Source organism: Falco peregrinus, chromosome 10 (genome assembly GCF_023634155.1).
Source record: "Falco peregrinus isolate bFalPer1 chromosome 10, bFalPer1.pri, whole genome shotgun sequence".
Lineage (NCBI taxonomy): Eukaryota > Metazoa > Chordata > Aves > Falconiformes > Falconidae > Falco > Falco peregrinus.
In genome coordinates, this window is record NC_073730.1 from 16,962,956 (window position 1) to 16,989,922 (window position 26,967).

General features: G+C 40.7%; 1 protein-coding gene across 3 annotated transcripts in view; it reads left to right on the forward strand.

The window, feature by feature from the left end:
* The window catches only part of TGFBR3 (transforming growth factor beta receptor 3), a 121,442-nt gene that overhangs the window by 58,475 nt on the left and 36,000 nt on the right, over positions 1 to 26,967 (forward strand). For all 3 annotated transcript variants that reach the window (XM_055815232.1, XM_055815231.1, XM_055815230.1), the window contains 2 exons: positions 10,889 to 11,026; positions 24,303 to 24,486. In XM_055815232.1, the coding sequence (XP_055671207.1) occupies positions 10,889 to 11,026; positions 24,303 to 24,486 (322 nt within the window). The remainder of the gene's footprint in view (positions 1 to 10,888; positions 11,027 to 24,302; positions 24,487 to 26,967) is intronic.

The following is a 26,967-nucleotide window of genomic DNA, read 5'->3' on the forward strand; positions in this document are numbered from 1 at the left end:
GCAACAAGGTAAATCAGACACTGAAAACGTACCCAAAGCTACATGGAAAAATACTGCAAGCAAGGAGCAGCAGTCTGTGCTTACACTGTTAGCTGGAAAGCAAGCCAGTACTTTCTTCCATAAATCTGTTTTCAAGCAAGTGCAAATAAAGAAGTGCATGAAATGGCATCATTGTGCAAGAAAATACTTGCATGACAGCCACAGTAATGTCTTCTGGAGGATTTTGTCAGTTTTCATGGCTTTGATTCTGCAAGTATGTACAGATGTGAGTAATCTTATTTGTATGGATAGGCCTGACTAAATAGAAAATTTGGTTCCTTAGGGTTTTGGTGTTTTTTTGTTTTCTTCCCTGTAGTCAGTATCATTAATTTATTTGTTGAACTATTCCCAACATACTTTTTTATTTGTACAGAAAATAGAAGTTCTGAATATTTTTTTTTTTTACATCTGAAAATAGAAAAAAATTGTGAAGAATGAGGAGCTGCCCCAGGCGAGTAGAGAAGCAATGTATTCATTTTAGTTACTTTAAGTCCTCTGAAAGCAGTTTCCTTTGCATTTAATTTCTAATACCATTTGTGAGCATATGTGTTACAGATGCACACTTGCACCAACTCCTACTCAGGCTGGTGAGTTACTGACAAGAAAGTAAACAAAACTGTTTCCTAAATCTGGTGCTGCTGCTTAGGTTTTCAGTTTTTTATGACTCATGCACACACGCTGTTCTTTACCCTGGCTTGGAAAGCAAGAATTTAGTTTTACATGTCCAATAAAAATGTGAACTCCACATTTTACACTTCCCTATGTGACTGTGCCTCTCTAACAGACACCTGTAGAATGATGTTTCTTTTTTCCAGTCATCTGGATCTATGTGTGGTCTGGCTGCGAAACCTCTGAGGAGCAAATTGTTTTGTACGGGGGAACTTTCAAATGGCATAACCCTTTGTCCTGCGGTCTTCCCATCATCTATTTCATGTTTGTTTATAATCTTTTCTAGCTTTGTGAAACCTGTCTCAGCCTCTTCCCTTTCCCCACCTGCAGCTTTTGAGAGCGGGAAGCAGAGTGTTCATCTGTTCAGGATTTACCTTGAGGTTTGGAAATTCTCTGTTCAGATTCCAGTTTTGCTGTGCTGTTCTTAGGAAACAGTGTGCTGTATTAAATCTGCATGGTGTTTTGCAGCTGAGCTGAACCACGCACTTGCCACGTCTACCCTCAGAGCCTGATAGAGATGAGATAGTGCTAACGCTGAGTCTCTGAACCCATGATTAGTATCATGCTGAGCCATAACTAACAAGGCCTGTTGAGAGGCAAGGTGTATCAATCCTGTAGTGGTACACTAATGCAGCTATATAATTTCTGGTTGGGTGGCTAGCGCCTATCGAACTTGCTGAGAATACAGGCAACAGAAACTTGTGTTTCCCTGGAAAAGCCTGTGTAGATTTGCTCAGAGTGCCCCAAATGCATTTAAGGAAAATGGTCCTGGCAGAAGTTTGTCATCTGTGTTTTATCTGTCAGTTTAAGAAGCATTTTCTTTGGGACAGGAGCTGATTTTTAGTAGGTACTCATATATCCTCCAACATAGTAGTTAAAACTCCCTCCCACTTTTGTTTTTTCAGGGCATTGGGCACAATGTGACACAACTGTCTGGTAATAGTTTAGGGATGGGAGAAAGGAAGAGGAGTATAAAATAAAACTTACTTTGTAGCCCAGCTGATTCACCAAAGAAAAGCTTAGATCTGCAGTATATGTACATATAAGTGCAGAGTAGAACATCTGAGAAAATGTTTCTTTTTCACAAGTCTTCTACCTTAATCATTAAAGTAAATCTTAGTCTGATGTGACACTGTTTTATAAATAGGCCACTTAACAACAGGGGAGATGCTGTACTTGTGGCTTACAGGAATGGATCCTGTGCCCTTCAGCAGATCTAAAGGCAACAAGAAATTTTCCCACAAAATGTGTGAAAAGAGGACTTTCCCCTTAGGATTCATTATATGGCATGCGAACACTCTTGCACTTTTGAGAAGAAAGTATCACTGGTGCAGTAAACCATCAGTTATGAACCAGATACAAACAACAGTGCTGCCGGGTACTGAGCAGTATATTTAGGGCCATATACAGCATGCCACTGTACTATGCTGTACTTGTCTTGCATGTTATGTATTTGATAAATGTTGCAGTACTAAATTTCACTTGTGATTTGCTTTGTTGTTTGGAGGAGTTGAACTATGAATCCATATGAGGAGGTCTAAACGTGCTGTAATTCCATCCTGTTGCACAGATTCTCAGCTGTCATTTGATATTTAGGGCTAGAAAGGTACCAGAACTTGGACTGGAGGGAGAACCACAGATAATACTTGAATATGCTGCGAGCTCTTAGGGTTCTGTTCTAATGGACTGTCCTTCATCAGACTGTCAGACACAACTACCGTGTCAGCGGGTGGGCTGGTCGGTTTTCAATCTGGTTCTGAGGGTTGACCTTAGGTCTTCATTAAAGATGGTATGTCCATTTGCAGACATTGCTCTGAGCATAATAGGTGCCAAATGCAGGGGTAACGATGCTCCATCCTCGCTGAGGGTGAAGGGAGCTTTGCTTAGTTCTCCCTTTGAACGTATGCATTGGGGTTGCCATTTCTCCTCTGAATCATTAAAAATGCATCATCATGTTAAAGTGGCCTTCTGGGATCACTGCACATACTTCAAAATAGTTTGTTAGTGGATGTTGGCGTGCACATGTGGTGCAGGACTTGAATGTCTTGATTTGTAAGCTCTTTGGGGAGGGAACTGCCTGTGTCTAGCACAGTGCACCCTGACCTTTAGCCCCTGTTGAAGGACAAGTAGAAGAAAAAAAAAAGGGGGGAGATATCAAACACCTTTTGGTCAAAGGTTTCTGACTGTACTTCTTAATGAAGAGCCCACAGCGGGGGCTGTAGGTCACAGTCGGATAGTCCTTGTCAACCTTTCTGTTCCCTTGCCTTCATTTTGATGGAGCCCAGTTTTCCAGTCTGGGTGGTAGATCATAAGGGTCAGCAGGATGTGCAAAAGTATTCTTTTTTTTATAAAGTAAGGTGTGGGACCAGATCAGTCTCTGACTTAATGCCAGTAGCTTCAGTGGAATTATGCCGGGCTGAATCTTTCCCATTATTTTCACAACTACTGTAACTACTGTTCAGTCAATCTGATTTCTCTGTAGAGTGTGGGTGAGAAGGTCCAGGCAATGCCAATCTGTTTGCAACCATATATTTACAAGAAAATAAGCAAAGGATTGGTTTTAGAATTAGTTTAGGCTTTTACCTGAGCTTTGGAAGTAAACTTCAGTCCTCCACACACCTGGTAAATGCTACTAGGGACTCAGACCCGTTCCCAGGGGTCAGAGTTGTGCCTCATCCTGGCAGTAATGCAAAAAGAAAAGGGCTTTCCCTCCCCACACGTGCCTTATACATCACAGCCCCCTGCTCTCTCCCCAGGGGGCAGGTCCCTCCCTGCCCCAGCAGCATCTTTTAGCACTGGCCTGGCAGAGAGAGGAAAGCATGGTGCATCCCTGGCAAGGCCGGTGAGGGTGCCACAGCTTTGAGTTCTGCAGGAGAAAAAGTGACTGTGTGTGGGTATGAGTGCTTGTTTTTAATGGCATTGCAGTTTTCCTGGAGCTGTTTATTTCTCTGATACTGTTCTGAAGATCTTCTGTCTCATTGCTGGAGTGAATTTCTAAATAAATAGGTGCTCGCCTTGTACGAATTAAAGAGTCTGCATTGGAAAACCTTCCCATAAGGAAAGCGGTGGGGTCTCACGTGCTTATAGGAACTTGCTTATACAGTCATTTGATTTTAAGAGTGCAAATCCGTAACCCTTTGAGCAAAATTACCTTCAAGCAGTAACGTCATGTGAATGTATTTTGTGTTTCTTGGAAAAATCAGTAAACTCTGTCTTGGAAACTGTTGGCTCTTGAAAGCTGGACATTGCAATCTACAATAGCTGGCTTGGTGTCAAATTTGTAACACAATATTCAATGATCATAGCAAAAATATGAGAGGGGGAAAAAAAAAGTTTTCCATTTAGAATTCACAGTCCCTGCCTAAAGAATACACTTTTTCTTTACTCTCATCTTAAAAAGAAAGAATTTCGCCTAGAGATCCTTCCCAAAGCAACTGACACTTTTTGAAAGTGGTGCAGTACTAGATCCCACCACTTGAGGTGGAGTCATGGATTAATCCTTGACCGAATTCTTTTACAGTATTAATGTATTTACAGTATTACTGTATTGACATTATATTTTTCAAGTGAATTTCAACAGAAATCCTAAACTACTTACATTGGAAAATATATGCTAATGAACTGTAAAGGTAAGTTCCTTCATATTACTTGCTTTGACCGTTGCGATACCAGAATAATTTATGTACTATAAATACTACATTAACAAAAAGAGTGAGAACACTTACAGAGGGAAGTCATAGGTATACATTTTCAGGTTTCTGTTCTAAATTTTGCCCGCTTTGTATAACTACCTTAATCTTTGCGGCTGAGTAATGAGTTAAGATGTCATAAATCTATCTTTAGTGCAGCACTTCCAAGTCAGAAAGTGTTTATATGATCTGAGAGTTAAAATCCATTTTTCTTTTAGAGAACAGCTGTCCTGGCCTGGGCAGTGTAATTCAATGCAACACAGCATATTTTTGTCGTGGTTCATTAATACAAATTCGTAATGGCTGTTTTGGAAAATGTGCTGTGAACTTACCTAAAGGCCTTCACACTGGAATAGTTAATTCAACCTTACAAATCCTTGGCACTTGACTTTCATCTTTTTAGAACAAAACAGCGTCTGCGATTTGATGCCTTGAAGTCAGCAAAACAAAATGGTACTTTAACAGCAGCGTTTACTTTGATCAGTTTTCAGCATTTGTGCCCTTGCCTTTCACGTAGTACAAATTGCTTTACCAGAGTAACAGGACAGGAGCCCGTGGACTGTTTTTGTAGTTGGTTTCTGTGGTGATACTCAGCCTTCCATGAAACTGTGATCTCTGGGGACGGAGGAGCCTCTGCAGCCGCCTTAACCTTGCTGCTGCTAGAGACCCTAAAGGAACTCTTTGCGGACTGGGCAGACAGTGGTGGCCAGCATGAATACATGCAAATATAGCTGGCTAGGTGATGCCAGTGTAAGTTTGATAGACATGGCACCTATGAAATGTGGTATCTTTTTAAAGTCTTTATTTTACTTTTTTACAGGTTTTATAACTTATATTGAAAAATGCATTCTAGCAAAAAGGACACAAAAAATTTCTCTGTGGTACATGTCCTATTCACGGTTGTATGCTATTGTTGGTATGATTTTTAAAAATGGATTTTTAGGTTTTGCTGTAAGATTTTTAGAATAGCTTTAATCTTTATTTTTCACCTGTGACCAAAGTTGTCGTATTCCTCATGAGTTAGTCATGTTTGGAGGAGTGTGTGCCAAAGGACGCCGCAAAGGGCAGGCATGAGGCTGGAAGAGATGCTGGCTCTGACAAAGAGCTGCTCAAGCTGAACCTTGCCGAGAGGACGAGAGCTGACACACGTGTCCAGAAGGTCTGGCCTGACTATTTTTTGCATAATGAATATGCTGGCTATGCAACAGCTCAGTGATCAAATGAACCTTTCGCCAGGAGTGGGGGATGCATTGGACCACATTGACTTTTTCCCCTGTACTACTGTTGTGCTGCTGTCTGCTTGGTCAGTGTGCTGTCCCTTAATGCATTTTAAAAATAACACAGGCAGAGCAATAGCAGCTGCTTGTTAAATGGACTAGGTGACCTAAAAGTGCTTTAAGTCCATTTATTTATTCTGGTTTGACCAAACTTGTCATAGAGCTGTCTGAGGTGTAGAAGACTTTGGCTAAGTTGGTATGCTGCTGAGAAGTACAAAACGTATATGTATTATAAGCTTCTTTGAACCTATAAGAATGGATGGAAAATATCTCTTTTAAGATACCTAATTTAAAAAAAAAAGCTTATATGGGAGTTTCATAAAAATAATGAGTTTTACGACAGAGTTCAATAAGTTCGTAATGTTTTCATGTTCATATCTAGCTGTACAGCACCAAGCATATGTAGGGCTGGTTTCTGATGGTGTTTCTGGACAATGCTTCACATAAACATTTAATAATATGGATTCTGCAAGTGACAGTACAAAAAGAAAGGGAAAATTTCTAGGTAGTTCTTTTGCTGTTAATTGGAAACATTTTGTTTGGTGGTTTGAAGTGATCCAGTACCTTTCTGTTGATTTGTGGAGTGTTCAGAAGGTGCTGTGAACTGTCTAGACATTTGAGAAAGGATGTGCCTTGAAGAGTACATGAGCTAAGACAACACAGCAGGGTGGCTGGGGAAAGGGGAGCATGACTTAGGTTTCAGCCAATATATGGTTTTACTAGAACCGCAGTGGGGGCAGTCTAGCAGAAATGACATTTTGGTGAGAGATATTGCTGTAAAGAGTAGGGATGAGGACCTTCCACTGCAGTGCTGTGGATGGAGGCAGCCATGGCAGAAGTTTGGGAGCACAGATGTGACAGCAGAAAGCTTAACAAGGCAGAGCTAGAGAGAGAGGTGGTGTCACCATGGAGGTGCTGGTACAGCTGAAGCATGGAGCTTGTGCTTGTGTCAATGTCATAAGTTTGTAACACCTTAGAGTCCTGTTAAGCCTTTCAATCTCTAAAGCAGGAGTGGAAGAGATGTGTGGGTATCTCTGGTGCATAAATTCCAGGCTCTTACTTTGGATTCACAGTTCAGACTGCTACCTTCCACACAGAAACACCTCTCATCTCTCTGGTGCGCTGTTTGGACCATGCTAACTTACATGGGCTGAAATTTCTGTCTGATAGTCCACTGACTGCTATTATGCACCGTAAAACCCATATGCTTGGCAGCTAGATTGTTGGCAAAAAGCTCTTCAATGCTAGTAACTACCCAGCAGTTTGCTTGAGAATCTTTCTAAGGACCAGGAAAAAGTCTCTCATAGTAGATACCACTGTTGTGTATCATCAAGCACAGGCAATGATGGGCAGGTCATAAATACTAGGGGGGAGGGAAATAGTTACACTATGAGGAGTCTGTTAATTTTGTATTTCTCCTCAGTGGGAACAGTCACATTCAGGCTAGGCTGTCCAGCTGTTCCTCATCAGCACTAGCTCTGAAGTAAAAATCAATTATGAAAAATACAATGACCAAGATGGTCCTGAACAGTTTTTGAGCAGCTCTGTGGGTTTTTTTTCTTAGTCTGGAAAACACCAGGTTGGTGCTGAGGACTCCGTTACACCAGGAAGCATAGTGACAGGGAATATATATGCCAAGGAATATAGTGGCAGAGGCTGCTGTAGAAACATGCTCACATTAACTCTATTTTTTCTCAAGTTTAGGACTAGGAATATGAATATCGAGTTATGTGTTTTGTTGCTGTCTTGCTCACGAGCAAACTGAGGAGTGCAGTAATGCAAAATTGCATTTATTCTGAAAGCACGGGAACACTTAATTTACTTACGAAAAAATAATTGGTTTTGCGTTAAAGTCTTGTAGCTCTTCTTAAGGATCAGTCTGCACTTTTCAGGCAGAAATGTAGGAAAATTCCATTATGTGATATAACTTACCCTACATTTCCAGCCAAAGGCATGGATAGGTATATCACCACTCCTGAATACGGCTCAAACTTTGTTGATTATTTCCACGCATGTATGGAAATAAGTGTGTGTGTATTATATGCATATTTAATTTCCAAAGCCTAGAGGAATAACAACTACAGAATCTGAGAGCAGATCCAGTTTCAAAGAGTCTCTCATTTTCTCACTAAGGTAGTATGATTGCCCTATATGCTCTCTCATGTGACCAAACCAATAGGCAGAAATCTTGTGAAGTCTGAAACATCTGTCTTGTCTGATAGATGTTGGCTTTGAGTAAACTTGTCTGAGATCAGTTGAAACAGAGATTCTTCTCCATTTCCTTATTACCCAAAGGACTTGGCCTAGCTGTTTCTGAGATGAAGTTTTCAGAGTGTGTTATATTTCTTGTATCATTTCTGGTTTTAATAAATACCAGAGGTTTTAAATAGCAAAAATTTTAACAAAATTCTAACAGGAGCTGCTTCTTTGCATTGATCTGACATTCTAATAAAAGCACAACCAGGGTGCAAACCCAAGCTGAGTGCCCCGGTTGGCCAGTGTGAGTGGATTGTTACTGGTTTTCTATTTTTGGTTATTTAAGTAAGTAAACTTATATTAAGGCTCATTTCATCAATATTTACATTGGTCTTCCTTTAGGATCAGAAGAAACCAGTTATCATTGGGTAGGAAAACCTGGCTATAGATGCATATGATAAGAGTGGATGTGTTTAATGTTTACTTCATTTAGTGTAGTAGATTTTCTGTTTGATGCTTTGAAGTTTAGAGAGTTTAAAATCAAATGCTCTTTATGCCATTTGGAGCTGAAAAAATAATAGAATAAAATTAGAACTCTCATCTGCCAGATCAGGATTGTAAAAGATGTAACTGGGCTACTTTGGTAAACATAGATTACATTATTTTTATTGCTTTGTAAGAAAACATAACCCCAGAACAAGGTAATTATATTTAATAGTTTAAACAGCTTATTGCTAATTAGCTGTGATTACAGCTGAAAAACCACAAGAATCAATGAAAGCTTTTTAATAGCCATTAATTTAATAGCAGTTCTAAACACCTTTTTCTTTCCACTTGCACCTTTCCATTTCTAGACAGAACAACAAAGTGGGAGCCTTGTAAAACAAATAATGTTATCTTCTCTCTTACTCTTAGCGAACAGAATTATTTTGGCTCTAGTGTCTGATACGGTAAGGCAGGTTTTATAGCTAAGATCATGACTGTTTGGCATTTGCAGTCTTTGTCATCCCATTAGCATTCAGAGCGCTAACACCCTGCAGTTCCCTAAAATGAGGTATTTTATTCTCTTGAGGCAGAAAATGGAGAGACATGTGGTGCCCAGAAGATGTGGTAATCTGTGGTACTTAATGTTTTCTTTTGGATATGCATAAATACGAGCAGGCCGGCTGCCAGGAGAGGCCGAGCAGTGAGAAAGGTGGCTGCCTTGGGGTGGAAGGTGGCAGTGCCCAGCCATCCTGCCGGCAGAGCTGGCACTGCCCCTGGCTGCTGAAGGGAAAGAGGTGCTCGTTCTCTAAAGTAGTTTGGTTTTAGTACAAATACGGAATTATTCTTTTAATACCAGTTTTCCAACAAGTTTTCATCAAGCATCACAGAGATGAAGACAGGGATGTCCTCAGTGCCCCCAGAGGTGTGTTTATGGGATTTGATGTCTGTTTCACTGTGGGGACTTGAGATACGCTCATTCAGTGACTTTAAGGATGTAGTAGATTCTGCATGTAAGCATCTGCTTACTGATTGATGTGGTAACATGGCCAGTTACTTACGAAAAAGCTAGCAAACTCTTAGGTAGCAGAAGCAGCTCCTTCTGTGAACTTCCAGGTCTCTGTCAGACCTGAGACCTGGGTCTGACTTTTACTTTGCAGTGATGGTGAACGTTTCACTTTTTGGGGTGTAGAGGGGAGAAAATAATTAAAAAATAATTTATTTTTTTTTAAAAAAAAGCTAACTTTTTCTTTTGTAAAGATTTTCAACAATAATGGCTACCTAATATTCAGTTTGGTCTCTAGCTTTTATCTAGTTAGTTTGCCAGGTGAATCTTCATCTACTTTAATGGTAAACTAACTGATGCTTACCACTGTATAAGAATAATGCAATAAACTATACATAGTGACTTCCATGTCTCAGATTTCCTTTCAGACCCTCTAGGAGGAGGCATTCTGAATTACCTGTATGCTCGTTTCTGGGTGTCACCACTCACATTGGTGGTTGTGTTCATGTCTGCTCCCTCTATACCTTTTCTAGAAAGAGCTGTGATTGTCAGAGAACCCCCTTGCCACCCACTGTTGTGAGACGTCAGCTTGCCTGCTTAATTTGTGATCTCTCATCTCTCTATGGCACGCTAAAGCTTTTTTCCTATAAAGCAGGATGAACTGTCAAGCCAAATTCTGACTGCTTAAAAAGCTTATTAGGTACTGCAAACACACCAAGATTTCCATTACAAGTTGTTATGTGCTAAAAACTGACAAGCTGTTTGCTGTTGTGCATTTGGTTAGGGTTTTGCTCCACATCGGTCGGTCCCTTTCTAGAAGGGTAGTGCTGGGATATGAGGAGCTGGGCAAGGGAAACTTCCAGCGACCACAAACTAGTTGCATAAAAATCACCTCTAACAGGTTGCCTTGCTGTCCACTTTCCTGGGATCATTTTCCCCATGTATTCTTATAGTCCCTGAAAACAGGCATTTTCTTTCCCTAGTCAATGATAAAATTTCTGTTGAATTCCTTCCATAAACTAGTGTAGCACTCGCTTGTGTTTCTGGATTTGTTCCTCCTGTTTTTTGTTTGTTTAGTTTTATTTGGTTTTCAGATTAGATTTAAGCCCTAATAGCATCAGCAGATGAGGTTTGTGCTCTAAGTCCGCATTGTAGGCTACCATCTAGAAACCAGAAATCAGAGTTTGCTTTGCAACTCTTTTTATCTCCTTGTTCTCCAGCTCTCAGCTTAGTGGTTTGACCTTTTGCATAAGCTATTTTTCATCAGCATTTGCCAAGGTTTTCTTAAACACTTTAGCAGTGCTTTGCAAGCATAGAGCACAAATGTTAACTATTTCATTCTTTATATTATCTGTGCTCTGGTGACTGATTTTTTTGGAAGTAGATTAATCTATAATCTTGAGTCAAGAGGTCTGAAGACTGAAAATTGTAATGTATATAAAAGTGACCTTTGATTCATTGTTTCAAATTCCACTTTTAGTTTTGAAACTTCCAAGGAAGTATTCATGTATTTCTGTGTTTCTCTGTAGGTCACGTTACATTTGAATCCAATTTCATCAGTGCATATTCACCAGAAGCCTCTGGTGTTTGTTCTCAACTCTCCTTTGCCTCTGGTCTGGAAGCTAAAAACAGAAAGGCTGGCACCTGGAATCCGAAGAGTTTTCTTTGTAAGTATACACGGTCTTCTGGGCTGCTCTATATCATAGCTATTTGTCACACAAGACATAGAGTTAATGGCATTCATTTGGAAAGTTTTCAAACATTCATTAAAAAAACCCAAGTTAACAAGAGGTCAAATTTCACTGTAGTGCTCTGGGGAACAGTTAGGTTGTAGGGCAAAGCAGTTTGGAAAAAGTACCCAATTACTTGTTATGTGAATTCAAGGAAAAGAAAGCAAAACTGCTTTTTCAGAATCTGCATATTGTGTAGTTATTAACACTAGCAGCCATTCCAGTTCAAAAAGGTGCAAAGTTATAACAGATTGGCAGTCCTGACGAGAAGTTTAATGGTACCACAATGCAAAAATCCTCAAAGCAATGGGAAATATTATGGGTGGACACTAGCTGTGTGGTCTGTGACCAAAACAAATATCTGTATGTACTGAGCTCGATATGTACAATTACGGTTTATGCCTCTGATGAAGCTTGGTCTATTGAAATGACTGAGCTAAGCCCAGAATGAAGTCATTTTTATTTCTCAGAAAGACTGGAGCACTGCTTATAATGTAGGATCCAAATATTACCTAGTATTTGTAAATCATGTCCTTACGGTTTGCCAGGACATTCAAGTTTGCTATTTGTAGTGAAACAGACAAGTTGTTTGGACTAAATTTTTAATGTGTGACATCATGTCTAATCATGAGTTGTCTTTATTAAAGTTGCAGCTTTTACTATATTCAACTCTAATTGCAGAAATAAACTTGATTATTTTTAGTTGTATCCTTATAGGGTTTAATTTTGCTCCTCCAGCACAGCCGACAGTGGTAGGCAAGACTGTTCCTGCAGTGCCCAATGGGGACTCAGTGGTGTCACTGTGCATCAGCAGGAGTGGAAGATGGACGGTGTGTAGCATTAGCACACTAGGAAGAGGGACACTGCTCTCTCAGTTGGCCTGATATGGTGGTGACATCACTAAGTACACCAAGAGTACTAGCACTTGCTGGACACCAAAAGTTTTCTGGGGTTGTTTTTCTTTTTCCTGTCATCAGGGTACAAGAGTAGGAATTCCCTTGATATTTTGAACTTTGATGGACTCTGTCCTGTTTCCACTTCAGTGTGTTACAGATTGGTGCAAAGAACACAGGCTTGGTTGTATTCCAGGGTGTTCACAGTCTTGGGTTTTCTCAATTGATGTGTTAGAGACTCTTGACTGTTATCTCCTTGATGACCATTCCTGGTGTATGTCCTTAATGCAACCAGTACAGTTCAGGTCTGCTCAGAAAATGACTGAGGAACGAGATGATGAACAACAGAATGATAGAAGTCCTCACTCCTCTCCTGTCCAAAGAAAACAGCACCTTTCATCAGTTAATCAAGTCTTGAACCTACTTTCAGTTTAGTTTTGATCTCCTCCTACAACTACTCCATCATCACGCCCATTTCATACCAGCTAGTTTGTGTTCAGCTATCTCTTCCCTGTTCCTCCTCCTCCGGGATTTTTCCCTCTCCCCTTGCCTCACTGCTGGGAGTGAAGAGGTGCTCTGCTGGGAGCCATCCATTTCCACTCAGTAGGCTGCGCTGGTGTTCAGACTGTGGTTGTGCTGGGCTCGCTTGGTTTGGCTTAGTGGGGTTTCCGCAGGCTGCATTAAGGCATAGGAGCAATAGGAATATGCCCAAGGCCTTGACTGCCAAAGCTGTACAATTAGCTAAGCGTTTGCTTCAGAAAACCATTTCAAGCTCTCCTGGTTAAAGAAACAGGCTTGAAAATGTGAGCAGCAGCACTCACAGTTCGTGCCAGAGCAGAAGTTGTGCAGCCTCAGGAACTGCTGCAGCAAACCCGTCAGCGATGCTGCAACAAGGGGTGGGCTGTCTCTCTGGTGAGGCTGGGAGGCTTGGTAGGTGCTACAGGTTCAGCTCTCTGTTGGTGGTACTCAAATACCTCCTCTCAGTACTCCAGCCTCTTAGGATCTGCTGGTCATGGTAAGGGCTGAAAGCTGTGGTGCCTCACGCCATCCACTCCCAGCCCATGCCTGTGGCGCTGGGATTACACTGCTCCCGTCAGCTGTGCAGGTACAGAACTCGCCTTTCTGCTGCAAGGAGTCAACTGGCTGTCAATGCTGACCCATCCCTACGTGTTTAAATACCTGGGTAGCCCTCTGTAACAATTTTGGATCTCAAGTGCCATATAATTTATGTATTCTTCCTTTTACCATGCTAAGGTTTGTATTTTTCTTTTCTGTAAAGAGCTGAAAGAGTGAGATGGTAGAACCAAAAATGCCAGGGTATGGATCCACCATTGCCTCTCCCAGTTTAGGTCCTGCAGTCCCTCTCGCTCCACAACTTCTGTCTCTTATAAAGGGCTCATCAGCCTTCCCACTTTTCATGTACCAGTTTCTCAGTAGCTACTGCAGCTTGGGATGCTAGGCCACAAGGTTACAGGCTGAACAGCTTAAACTCTGGTGATCACCCATTGCTTTTCCACAGTTCCACTCTGGCCACAAGGACACATGCATTGTTTCCCCACAAGCTTTCTGAAACGAGCACAGAGTCATGCAGCACAAAGACATGGGAAATGCTGGGGAAGTCCTAGCAGCACCTGTGGGTGAGCGCAGCACGCTCAAGGGGCTCCAGTTTTGCAGCAGAGCTGCTTGCCTGCCTGCAGTCCCTTGGACTGCCTCTGCCCTGGAGGAGCCTGTCCCTTTGCAGAAGCAAGGGTTCTTGTTGCAGGCGAGTTGTGGGGCAAATGGACATCCTGCATCTACTCTAGCAGCAGAGAGGCTCTCTGCCTCCCTGCCAGAGCCTTCAGGAGAATTCAGTATTCAGTTCAGAGAATTGAGCCTAGGAGTGTAAATAGCAGCTCCAAGGGCTGTGAAGTGCAGAGCTCGCTTCCTTGGCCCTTGTCTGAAAATACTTGGCTTATTCGTGTACTCTGTCTTGTTCATTCTCCTTAAATATATAGCCAAGCCAGAAAACAGAGTGTTTTGAATCATAAAATATTTCAAGTTTAAAAAAACTTTTTTAATGCCCATGAATTCTATGCTGAAAACAGAAATCTGTGTCACGCATACCATAGGAGTGTCATAACTATTGTGTCTGTCTCTATGGAAGCCTCATGCAGGATAATCATTGACTTTCCAGCTTCTCCTTCAGATTTTTCATGCAATACATTCATTCACAATTTTATTAATATACTATATGTGAAGTATGAATTGCACTGTTTCATTGATTGATCCCTAGTTAGAAAGGTTAGGAGTGTGAAAAAGTTTAAATGACGGCTTCTGGGACTTGCTGCTGATAAAGACAACACTCCTAGAACCAGGTCAGAGTTTGTGGTTAAAGAATCATGCAACCAGTAGTAGGTCCTAGCTGTTTATTTCTTTTTGTTACTAGCTATTATTTTTTTCCTGTAAAGCATCACAATAAGGATTTTAACTGTTACAGGGAGGTGTGTTTTGAATAAATAAGTGAATAAAAATTACAAATCAATTGTATTAGAAAATCCAAGGTTATTTCTAACAAAGAAGATAACTCTGGGATATAAGCAGACAATGAATCAGAACACTCTGTAAAGTGCTCTTACTACCATTATACAGGTGGAGAGATTAAGGCACACAGAGCTTCAATGATGTTTATATTGGAGCAGAGGGTATGTGTGTTCTCAGTGTCCTCATTAGGAAGATGGTTTGCTCTGTGAATTCATTTTTTGAGTTTCCACTAAAGCTAAGCTGCCCCAGACTGCTTTATTTCAAGGAAAGGATGACAAGATTTAAACTTTGTGTCAGCACATATCCAAAAGACCAAGAAGATACAGTACCACTGAGCTGGGCTGGAGTTTAACTTCTTATCATATAGTTCAAGCTTGGATTTTTGCCTTGGGCCTGATTCTCCAGTAGGCAAAAGTTCAAAATGAATGAGGGAGAAAATCCAGTGTTGGGGTGTATGGTTATAATATAGAGGGAAGCACAAAATACCTTCTTGGTAAATATTTTTCAGTATAAAAATGTAAATCTGGTGATACATGTGGTTTTGCACTTATTTTTATCATGTGATGCACATAGCTTCACTCAGCACAGTGACTTGTGACATGCTTTATCTCCATGGAGGCAGCTCGCAGTTTCATTTTCACAAAATTCCAACTGGTGGCTAAACTTCATAGTAGAATATCATTAAAAGTAAGTAGCATGCCTCAACCAAACCGAAGGTTACGTTCTGTTAGCTTCAGGATTTTTTTTAGTGTCATGTTTTGGAGACTTTTCCCAACACATGGCACTAAATGGAAGCACGGTGATGCTTATGGCGTGATAGTGCTTTGGAGGAAGCCATCTGAGATGGGGCCCAGGTGTTAAAGGGAGTTGTTCTTTACTAGCCTGTTGCCTTATTGTATTGTCTTTTTGCTTCTTGTGGCACTTGGGGAAACACCTTTAAAGCAGAAAGAACACTAGTGAATAGGCTTAAGAAAAAATTCTGGCATCTTGATAAAAACCTGACATAAATTTCTCTGTGTATTAGAGAAAAGTGAATATATGGTGCCTATGTAGTGTGGTGTTAACAATACATTTGGCATAGATAGGGTTATTTTCAGACTCTGCATGAGTTATATATATCTTCATGGGTTAAGTAGGTGGTGCTGGGAAAGTACGGTGATTTTAGTAAGGTAAGTCTTGAGTTGTTAAAAATAAATACGCCTAAGTATCATGGCATTTCAATCCAAAAATACCTGAAACGGGTTAGTGTGTGAACTCTGCCTGACCTAAGCAGTTGAAAACGACCACTCTGATTACTGGTGTATCTAGTCATATTAGTCTGATTACGTCTTTTTACATGTCACAAAAATACAATAGTTTGGGAATGGGCATTTTCTGTTCAGGTGTTCCTGGGCTTTGCCCATCAGCCCTCTCATCGCTCAGAACAGTGCATGGTTGGGAAGGTCTGCTTAGTTCAGCAAGGGGGATACTTTGCATCTGTGAGAAATACCTCCCCCCTGCCCCAACAGGAAATAAACGCCAAAATTACATCGTAAAGGTGGAGTGGGAGAGGAAGTTGAAGGTCATCTTCACTGGTGATTAGGCTGGTTAGATTACGACAGATTGCAATTTTACATAAGCTAGGCGACACCTGTAGAAAATACTTTTACCTGTGATCTTGTTGCAGGTCAGTCTTGCAGAAAAACCTTACCAGACCTCTCCCACCACCCCACTTCTAAGTTTTCATATAACAAAATAATTTCCTCCCTTTCCATCAAGTCATTATTTCTCTCCTTCCCCAAAAGCAGTTTATTGGAAACGTGTCTTGGCAGAAACCCCTAAGTTTTATGAACTGCCCAAAAAGAGGGTTTTATAGGTGCTACTCAGCAAGTGATTTTTTTTCTTTAGATTTGGTAGCTTTCTTAATTGTTTTTATAGCTTAGGAATGTCTTTACTAGGCAAGTAAAAGTAGTGAGAATAAAATCAATGAAAGAAGGGACCAAATCCTTTGTGATTTCTGGGCAGAAATCACTGTTAGAGTAGATCCAAACCCCCAAAATATCTACATATGACATTTTGTACAGTATTTGGGTTAAGATGTGATGCTTCAGCTCTTTCTCAGAGTTAGTTATTCAGGCCATTGAATGAGTAAGAGTTAGGGATGAGAAAGCACTTAGGCAAGCAAATTACCTTATTCACAAGATCCTCTTAATAGGACTGAATGTGTATGTTAAGTTAGTACAATGGAGGAAGCAACAGCAGGAATGATAAATACAGCACCAGATCACATGGTTTTGGATTGAGATTTGGAAATAAAGGAAAGCTTTAAAGAAGAATGAAAAGTTTAATTATTAGTCATTTCTGTATTTCTAAGAAGAAAAAAAGTCATGTTCTTGTTACTTCAGCCAATAGTTGGTTTATTCCTTTCACTTCATGAAAATATGGTTCACATATTTTGGGTCTCTGCCACCAAACCACAGGCTGTTCTATGGTTTGCACTAGATTTTGGATGACTGACAAAACGCACTGAAAAACAAGTGCTATTTGTTTTCCTGTGCCTAGTATTTAACGGGAAATCAGGAGGCTAAATTTCCAATCACTGGTTAAACAGACCCAGATGTGAACAGAGTGCTCTGCTAGGAGAAGAGTGAGGAAGGGTAGGAAATGCATGACTAGTGATAAATTTGATATAAATAACAACCTTTCACTATTCAAAGTAAAAGCAGTAGATTTTCATTGTTGTGTACAGTGTGAAGAGAATTTTTACAGGACTTTTACATTTCTATAGAATCCTGGTTTTGGTTTTTTTTGTAAATCTTCATCGTTCTTCTGCTTAGGAGCTGGAAATAATCCTGTAGTTGCCCTTTTCCACTTGGCAGAGTTCATAGTTCTCCTTCCCCTCCCCACACCATTTCCTTGCCTTTTGAAAGAATGTGAAAATAGCATCAAGTGTCTAATTAAAAGCAGTGTTTGGTAAACAGTAACTCTTATTATGCTTTTCACAATAGTAAATTTCCCTGGAGATATTGTCTTGTGGCCTGATTCAACCCCCTGCAAAATCCTGCTTTTCTAAAGGCTATATAACTAGTTTACTCCCAGAAATATTGGGGGACCTCAGGCTACAGTAGTTGTCCTTGTGTTCTTGGCAATAGAGTGGAAGGATTTTGTCAGAAGTAGGGATGATACGAAATGACAGGGTGGTAAATACATGTTTGAAAGTGATACATTGTCTGCGTTCAGTAGAAAGGAATTTAAGATGATAATAACCCTAGTAAGGCATCTTTAAATATCTAGGGGGTGGGGGTTAGGGGGTGGGGGTGGGGCTTGTTCTTTTTTTTTTTTCATTCAAAGCTTGCTTCATAAAGGCGTTACAGAGGAGAAGTGATATTTCTGGCTTAGAAAGCAAGATACAGCACATGAAGCAAATACGCAGCGTATGGTAAAAAAACACCTATATGTGGCAGCGTGACGTCCCAAGATTAGGGAAATTTTGTGATGCATAGGTGTCCTCTGCTTTCACCGTAAGCACTTTGTTTTGGGCAGAGATATTTCAAAAATACCAACTTGCCAGTAAATTTCGGAGGAAGCAAGGCAGGTCTTGTGTGCCTTAGTTTCTCCTTTCATGAGACTTTCAAGTCCTGTACTGTTTGGAGCCTGGTTTGTGAAGAGCATCACATAGTTCATATATAGATCATCTCCTGTCCCAGGTGATTTAAGCCATCTTTCCAAAGTCAGGCTTTATTGCTTGGCATTTCTTTCAGCTTCCAGTTGAAGTAACTTCTTGAAGTAACAGGGTTACTGTTACAACCACAACTTTGTCTTGAGTGTGGATGGGCCAGACCTGGACGATGTGTCTCTTGGATCTCATGCAGCCCTTCCCGTTGCTGCCACTGACTGATCCTGGGTGCTGCTCCTTCTCACAGTCCCTCTAGCAGCCCAGACCCATCACTTTCAGAGCAAAAGAGGCTGATAGTTAGGAAGACTTGGGCTTTAAGTTAAATCAGGCTGCAGAGTAAGGAAAGAAACAACATTCTGGCATTTAGTGGTTGAGGTTCTCAGATCCGTCTTGCAGGAGGCTGAAAGGCCTGGAACAAGCACCTGCAATGGTCTTTTCTCTTCTATATGGTCACAGCTCCTTCCTTTCTTTGCTTGCTTCGGTAAACAGGGGGTTTAGCTAGTGGAAGTTTACAGAAGCAGGCAGCAGGTTTTGGCAGGCTGCTGGTGTTAGTGATGTGGAGATAATAATTCACAACAGGTTGTGTTACTGAGTCATTGATTCCAGTGGAAACTATAGCTGCAGTTGCATAGATATGCTTTAATTCTCCCCTTCTCTTCTTTGACTAAATTGAATCTAACTTGAAACAGAATCCCTGGAAAAGCTTCTGCTACCTTATTTTGTTCAGATCAAATGAGTGTTATGTTGAGTCTATTAAGATGTTGTTTAATGTGAGATGAGTGGACCGTTACCTATGCACGATTAATAAACCTCTGCTGAGCCCTAAACTTTGGGAACAGATTTCCCTTTTACACAGATTTTTTTTGTTTCCTTTTTATCATTCTACTGTTCCGTGGTGGTTTTGAAAGTTGCACTTGCTTTGACACAGTTTCAGCTTGATAGGAAAACCCAGGATCTTCTTTCTAGATTGGTAAAGATGTGCAAGACTCTGTTCCCACGAGGTTCTGCTTTCATCCCGAGAAAGTGTTGAGCAGTCTTAATTCCTGTCAGGATATTTGGTAGTTGGTGAACTCACCAACTCTAGGAAGCAGAATTAAAACCTAAGATACAATTAATAATATGCTGCTTCTTGTACGTGGGGTTTTTTTTTCAAAAATGTGAAAATTGGAAGTAGAATTTTGTGATGACTGTAAGTGGCCTTGAGAATGCTAAACTGAAAATGAAAAATTTTACTGCTGCGTGAAAGCATTGCACCTCTGTGGCTGCTAAGGACTATGCAAAACTGATAGGTGATTCACAAATGTTGCATGTCATTTCAAAAGCAGCATCTTTCTTAGTCATTTACCGAAGAGAATTATTCTCTTGGTGATTACTATATGTTGTATGTGGATTTATGAACAGCAAAGGATATATTTCTGAGTTTCCAAATACCTGATATTTCTTCATCCATGGCTTTATTTTTTCTCTGTAAGGAGACCAAAGCACATCAAAGTACCATTATCAAAAAACACCAGCTGAGTCTGAATCCCACATGGGCTGTCTGAAAGTTGGCTCAAGTTCTTTAGTTTTATTCTGAGCAGATTTAGTCCTTTCCTATATGTTCTGCCACAGGTCTGATACTGTATAGCTCACATAAAAACATGAAGGTTGCTGCTTTTCTTCTGCTGGTATATTTGCCTCAGCCTTGGCTTTTACAGGTGGCTTTGCTGGTCACTTGTGCTGGAGGGGCCTTGGTGGGTAGCTGCTGCTGCTGCGAGGGGAGGGATCGGTTCATGCTGTCTAACTGTGGACACTTCACTTTGTATTGAGTCGTCTCCCAAAGGTGCCCACCTCTCTCAAGGCTAAAATATGAACTGGCTTCCTACTTGGGAGTTGTGAGTTATAACTACATTAAATACTTAAAATGTCACAAAGCAAACAAAGTAAATATCCCTCCTGGATCAGGTTCAAAGAAGAAGAAAAAGGCAATAAACATTTAAAAGGAGAGGAGGAAATAGGTAAAATAAGAAACAGAAGATGCTATTTTGAGTGTGCGCAATGTTCACACTCATCAGTGTATATATTTGACTCAGGGTGGGTTCTGAGAGTTGTTCCTTTGGGGAATAGTAACTTACGCCACTTGCCACTTCTGCTAGGTAGCTGATGTCCTGAACTACCATGGCAGCCTTGCAAGGGCAGTTTTTGTAAGACTGGGAAGTTTTCTTAAGGGATATTTAAGGGCTCCCCCACCCCACCCCAGCATGAGGGGTATGTTCCCTTGCCTCTGTACAGTGCAAAGAAAATTACAGTCCCTATTTGCCCCAATGGTCATCAGGGTAGTAGTGTGTGTAATCAAAATATGTTCCTAAACATGTTTTGTTCTCTGATAGAACACTCAGGTTGTGGTTGCAAATTTTCAAAATACTGTACTTGATCCTCATTTCCTCTGACTGCAGAAGAGCCCTTTGAACCACAGTCCTTGCTGTGGTTAGTGGCCATGGCCAGTATCTTTTGGTCTTGCAAACTGTTTTCACACGTCAGGCTTGGAAGTTTCCTCATTCAACCTCAGAAATGTGCAGGCATGTAGGTGAACTCGGCAGCAGAGGATGTTTCTGGTGTAGTTGCTTTTAATGTCCTCACAACAGGAAGAAATAGAGCCGGAGCATGTTTTCCATTCTGCAGCCTCTGAAAGTAACCACTGAAGGAGATGAAGTGGGGAGATAAAAGTGTATGTGGCAGCAGTTTCTTAATCACCTAGTCGGCTGTGTAATGAGTGCTCAGATAAAAATTGTTATATTCCCAAATATTTAAAACATTATTGGGTTTTAATGGTCTGGCTTAATCCTAAGTAAGTTAGAAAGAGATGGTTTTGGTTTGTTCTGAAGAGTAAGTAGTTAATGTTCAAGGCAGGTGTTGAAACACTGATGGTTGCCTTTTTTGGAAGAGTCTGTTGAATTCTTTCCAGAAAAAATAACGTGCTTGGCTCACTTAACCTTGCCTTAGGTCCGTGTAGTAAAATCCCAACATTGGCAGGCATAGAAGAACTGTGCACTCCTTTCTAAAACCTGGTAGTGGAACCAGCATTTCAAATCGGCTTTAGTATGTGATTAAAAAAATAAAATCATTATAAACTTCATGTTTATTTAAAGATTTTTACTGTATAATCATTTAGTGAGGATGCTTGTGCCAGACTTTTTAGTTGCTCTGCTTTCTGTTTCTTGGTTCCTCGCCAGTAGGACTTGGTAGCTTTGGGGTTCATTGATAGGATCTATCTGTCAGGAAGACATTTGTCATGTTGCAGGATGATGCAGAAGGTTTTTCAAGTTTTAATTAGTAATAAATGGAAACCAAGTATATTCTGAGGAAAAAAGCTGTTCTGTAGCGGACATTTAAATATCTCAAATCTCAAATGAAAAATACAGTGAAAATGCATTATTGCAAACTAATGCATTTCTGTGGTCACTATTTAGGAGGACTAATATTTTCTGTCATGCTTTCCTTAGATGTCTTAAAAGGTTACCCTGATGTTTCTTTACTCTGATACTGACCATAAAAAAAATACCAGAAACATTGTGAAATAGTGTAAATGAAAAGCAACTACTGTGCTTAATTGGATAAACTGTAGTATTTTTGAGGTAGTTAACAAGGTTTGTTCCTGAGAGTGGAATGCCAGCATCTGTTCAGTGTCCCTGCAAAATAATAACTGGTTAAGTCCTTAAATTGTGTAATTTATATGCATGGGAGATTTTTCCAGTTAGGCCAAAGCTCTACAAAGATGCCCCACATGTCTCAGGTATAAAAGACAGCATTGCTAAGAGGTGCTCTATGTGTGACCCCTGCGTGACCTGGCTTGTGCGGTCAGTGTCATCCTATGAGACTGTGTATACTGTAAAATTTAATGCGTTAGGGGCACTGTAGAGGTGTCCCATAAAATCAGTCCATGGTGTAGCTGCTTGTAAGTGGTGAAAATACAAAGTGAACGTTATTTGCTAAATACATTTTAAAGAGAACTGCATTGCACTCTTTTCCTAGTATTGTAGGTTTGGGGGCAGTGGATTTACTCTAATGGCAGAGTTTGCTTTCTCGTTTGAGAAGTGTGAGAATATTGAGAGAATAAGGTGTATTCTGTGTTAAACTGAATAAAGACTTTTGATTTAAAGGAAATGTTTTATGGTAGTCATATAAAAACAACAAATAAGGACATTAGTTTAAACTTTGAAAACTATTCTGGCAAAAAGACTCCTAACCTGTTTTTTTGTGACAGATCTGGTCAAATTGAACTCTGAATTACATGGGCCACCTCTTAGAGAAGAGTATGTGATATGTGCATAATAAATGCTAAAGTAACGTCTGGATGCACAGGGAAGAACTTTGCAGTTCTTTCTGTGTGCCAGAGGGCCTAAGTTACGTGTCTACTTTGACAAATATTTGTAGGTGCTAAACAAACTGATATATAACATCCTCAAATAGTGTTGGGAACTATGGCTCCAGGGAAGACAATAAATGGTTGCTGTTAGTTAATTTCTGTAGTTAGAGCCTGACTTCAGATAATTGCTGTTAAATAATTGCTATTGATCTATTTTGTTCAAAAGATTGGAGAGACCTATGACTATTATTCTGCTATAACATGTAAATAATACTCAAGGCAGGTTAGAAATTGTTGTGATGTGTTTTTTGCTCCTCCAGTTGTCATTAGTTTTTGATTTTCAGTTGGAGAAAAGAAACACACTTGTTCCACCAAAGAAATCTGAGTTAGCAGAAAGACAGGGAAAAGGAAGGGGGAGGAGAGCAGCAGAGTGACTCAGGCTTCTTCCCAGGCTGCTCTGAGGACAGCACAAGGAAATGATACTTGTTTTGTGAAGCCTTGTCCACCACAGCAGTCTGGAAGTAGGGGCTGTGTGTTATATCTGGGCAAGCACTGCTTGTGCACTGCTACAGGGAATATGTCCAAAGAAATCTCCACTGGTGCATTCAATTTTGAAAGCTTATTCATCTTGCTGTGCTTCCTCACTCAAGCACATGTTATTTTTTGATGGTTTAGATCTTAAAGGAAGCGTTCATAGAAGGACCAGCCTGGGTAGGGCATGCAGGCCCCAGTCCTCAGGCACTTTGAAGGAAGAGTGTGTTCATGGTGAAGTGTATGGATGAGTCATGGCTCCTTAGCTTGGGCAGGTGGGCAGAAGGAAGGCTCTTCTCTCAGCACTTGCTATAGGGACCTCTTGAGAGCTGACATATGTTCTAAAGCATGGGCCACATCCCTCTACAGGGACAGGAGAGCCAAAAGGTTACTGTTGGGATGACCTTGTGTTGCAATAAATCTGGAATGACTTGTTTATTTCTCAAGACCAACACAAGTTGAAGCAGGTCCCAGTCTGAAAGAGAATCTGACTCTGCTGCCATCTTTCCTTGAATGATGCTGTTGCCACTCCAGTGAAGTTGTATTTGAAAGTCTTAGGCTTTTCTGCAGAACCCATAACACTTCTACTTACTGTTTTTCCATTCTGGTTATTGTAAACAACATTTTAGTTTTCCAGTCAAGACCTGAGTTAATGTAACCTATTTATACAGACTTTTCTGAAGATTTATAGCTCATCTGCTTTATGAATTAAACTAAAGCGTCTCCTCACTTCCTGTAAATAAAGCAACAGTAACTATCTTCCCCTTCTTTTTCCTTACTCTGTGTTTCTCTGTTGGCCCTTACCTGCCATTGAGCTTGGTCTCAGGTTCTTTCCGATTCGGGTGTTGCTTCAGTAGTTCCCAGTTTTACTGAGCTTCGCATCCTTCTCTCCCTTCAGTTCCTCAGACCATCTTCTTATTCTCTGCTGTCTTGGTTTTCCTCCAGTCTCCCAGCCCTCCCTTTCCCCCCCAGTTCAGCTCCCCGTGCAGTGCTGTCGTACCGCTTCTGCAGCAATGCGACTTTGGAGAGCAGCTGAGAGCCCTCTGTTAGTCAGCAGCAGGGCTGATGAGGGCTTCATTTTTTAAAAACATCTCTGAAAACCAATCGTTATGCAGATGTTAAAACACATGAAGTTCAGGCATTGTTGGAAATAAGTTGTAATCGCCATCAGTGACTGCATTTGGGTGCGACAGATTACACTGCTTAAACATGCTACCTGTCTGTGTGGATAAATGTGCCACATTAAAAATATGTTTTTATTCCCATCAGGTGTCTTTAGGTTCCGTTGTTCAGTTTGAGAAGGGAAATTTCTCTTTGTCAGCAGAAACTGAAGAAAAGCTTTTTCCTGAGAAAAATGAACATCTGCTACAGTGGGCCCAGAAGGAATATGGAGCAGTAACATCTTTCACTGAACTCAAAATATCAAGAAACATCTATATTAAAGTAGGAGAAGGTAAAACAAAACAAAACCAACAGAACTGATAGGCACTTCTAGATGTTGAGAATAAGTCTTTCTGTAGTATTATTTCACATTTTTTTATTTTAATCTTTAAACGTACTTGTCATTTTCCAAGAGATGTGATGTGAAAGGGGAAGACAGAGAAATAAGAGCAAGTCTAAAGACCAGGCCATGGATTTAGGCAACTTTTAATGGATTCTGGTGCTATAATTTTATGCTCATAAAATGTGTATGCAATTGACCAGAATCTCACAGGAATCAAAGCTTCAGCTTTTGAAAGGAATAAACTACTCGCAGTGATTGTTGGGTGGCAGTTGGCTGCCTGTATCTAAAGAACTGAAGTGGAGAACCTGAGGTAGGGAGTAATTTCTAGCAAAACCTGAGTTATATTTTTTTCAGTATTTGCTTGTATAGGGATCCAGGCTACTTTGGGCAAAGAATTATTGCTTTCCTCACCAAGGTAAGTTGCCTCAGTCTGATGTCGTTGTGTATTTTCATCCCAAGGAGAACGATTTTTCTGTCCCTGTGAGCCACATGCCAAATGCATCAGGTGCCCTGGGGTGGGTGGGAGCGGACTCCAGCTCCTCAGGGAGTTCACAGGCCCGTGTTAGGGCAGGGTCTGGGCTGTAGCTTTGTAGCTGAGCAGTGTTGGAGGTACTTAACAGTATGAACCTCTGCAGCACCTTCTGGCTCATGGTTTCTCTCAGTTGACTGCTGGTCATCTTCTGCAGGGAGTTCCACCTGAGCAGGTCATGGATAACACAAGAGCCATGGCTCTTCTCAGCATTACATTCTTGGAGGAAGGCAGTTGGTTCAGGAGGGTTTATGCCCTACTTGTTCAGTAGGGGTTCATGGATAAACTGATGGATAAACCTGAACGTGTTCAGGTTCATTCTCTGGAAAATGTGTAATTACTAAAAGGAACTTTGCAGGGAAAACAGACTTTCCTCTGTTGTGCAGGGTGATTGGGGGCAAAATTTCCTTTTTTGCAGGTATGGGATGTTTCAAGATGTTGGTGTTCTTTACCTAACAGCCTGCAATTCACTGTGTTTCTTTCCTTCTGTAAAGATGTCATCAAAGTTCAGGCTAAAGCAACTATCCAGGTTTAGTAGGCTAAACCAAAAGCAGCAAGAACAAAGGCTGCTAAAAGTGAACTGGAACTGATCTGTGGTGCAGCTAATGGTCCAGGTATTTTGAAACTAGTTGTTGTCTCACAAGAAGTTCAGTGATGGGAAAAGTAGAAATCAATAAAACACTTTATCAACATCGAATAAGTACTGGTGGGCTCAGCACTTACTAGCACTAGCAGCCTAATTTAGTAGTACTTCAGCAATATTTTTAGAGAAACTCCTGCATAGCTGAACTAGTTGGCTACAAAAAAAACATCCCAAAACGTTCTGTGGAGAAAACATTCTTTTCTAACCACCTGTATCTGATCATTTGATTTCCTGGAGCATGAGGCTTGCCCCCCAAAACCGGAATATGCCTTGTTGGTTTTATCCAAATCCTGCCAAATTTGTACAGGATTCCCCTGTGTGATTTTTGTTCTACTTGGCACCAGTCTTGGATTTTAATGCCAGAAAATCATTCAGAAATATATTTATTAGCTTATTAAAGTGCTCTTGGAACATATACATGGGAGTAGGGGTCTCTGCATTGCAGAGATGAACATTGAATTAGATATGTCAAAAACCAGATAAAATTTTGGTTGTTGATTCGCATGTCTCCAGTCAAACTAGGCTGCTAAATAGGAGAGCTTTGCATCATCTTTAGAACGTGTTAAAATGCAATTTAATTAGAAGTACGCAAAATGCAGCTTGGCAGGCAACCAAAATAGACAGTTTTTGAGAAGGTTTCTACAAACTAGCTCAGCTGTAACGATATTTGATTTTGATTTAAATTCTTGGCAGAAGAATGAATATGTGGAATATGCATGTATGTGTGGGGGTTATGCATGTGTTCAGGGGTGGGGAGAGAGTCAGTTCTTTAACTGCAGCAGTCATGCAAGGAGTTCTATGGAAACCACGTGGGGCGTGGAGCTGGTCTGTTTCTCTGCAGAGCAAGCAGTGGAATCAATGGATTCCACAAACCACAGCATCTGTGATGGACATTTCAGGCTTTTCATACAAAACTCACACTCCTCAAGTGCTTTAGTCAGGTACCTTCAGCTGCCAGTCTGTGAATCACAGCTAGTGTTACTCATAATCTATAGGTGGTCGTATGAAGTAGTTCCTTGCTACGTGACCGATACAGAATTTAATAGCAGTATTCTTGTAATTGTCTACATTTCAGCTTTGCTCAAGTTAGACAAACCTAAAACTGAAAGATGTAACATTTTAGAAGTGGAGGCTGTAGCTGAATACAGCAAATAGAAAATGCAAGCCAGAGGACAAGAAGGGTGATCTTTCATAGAACAAAACTGCTTCTGATGCTCTGGGTCTCTGAAATCACTTTTGAAGCTGCGAATGAAAGGCA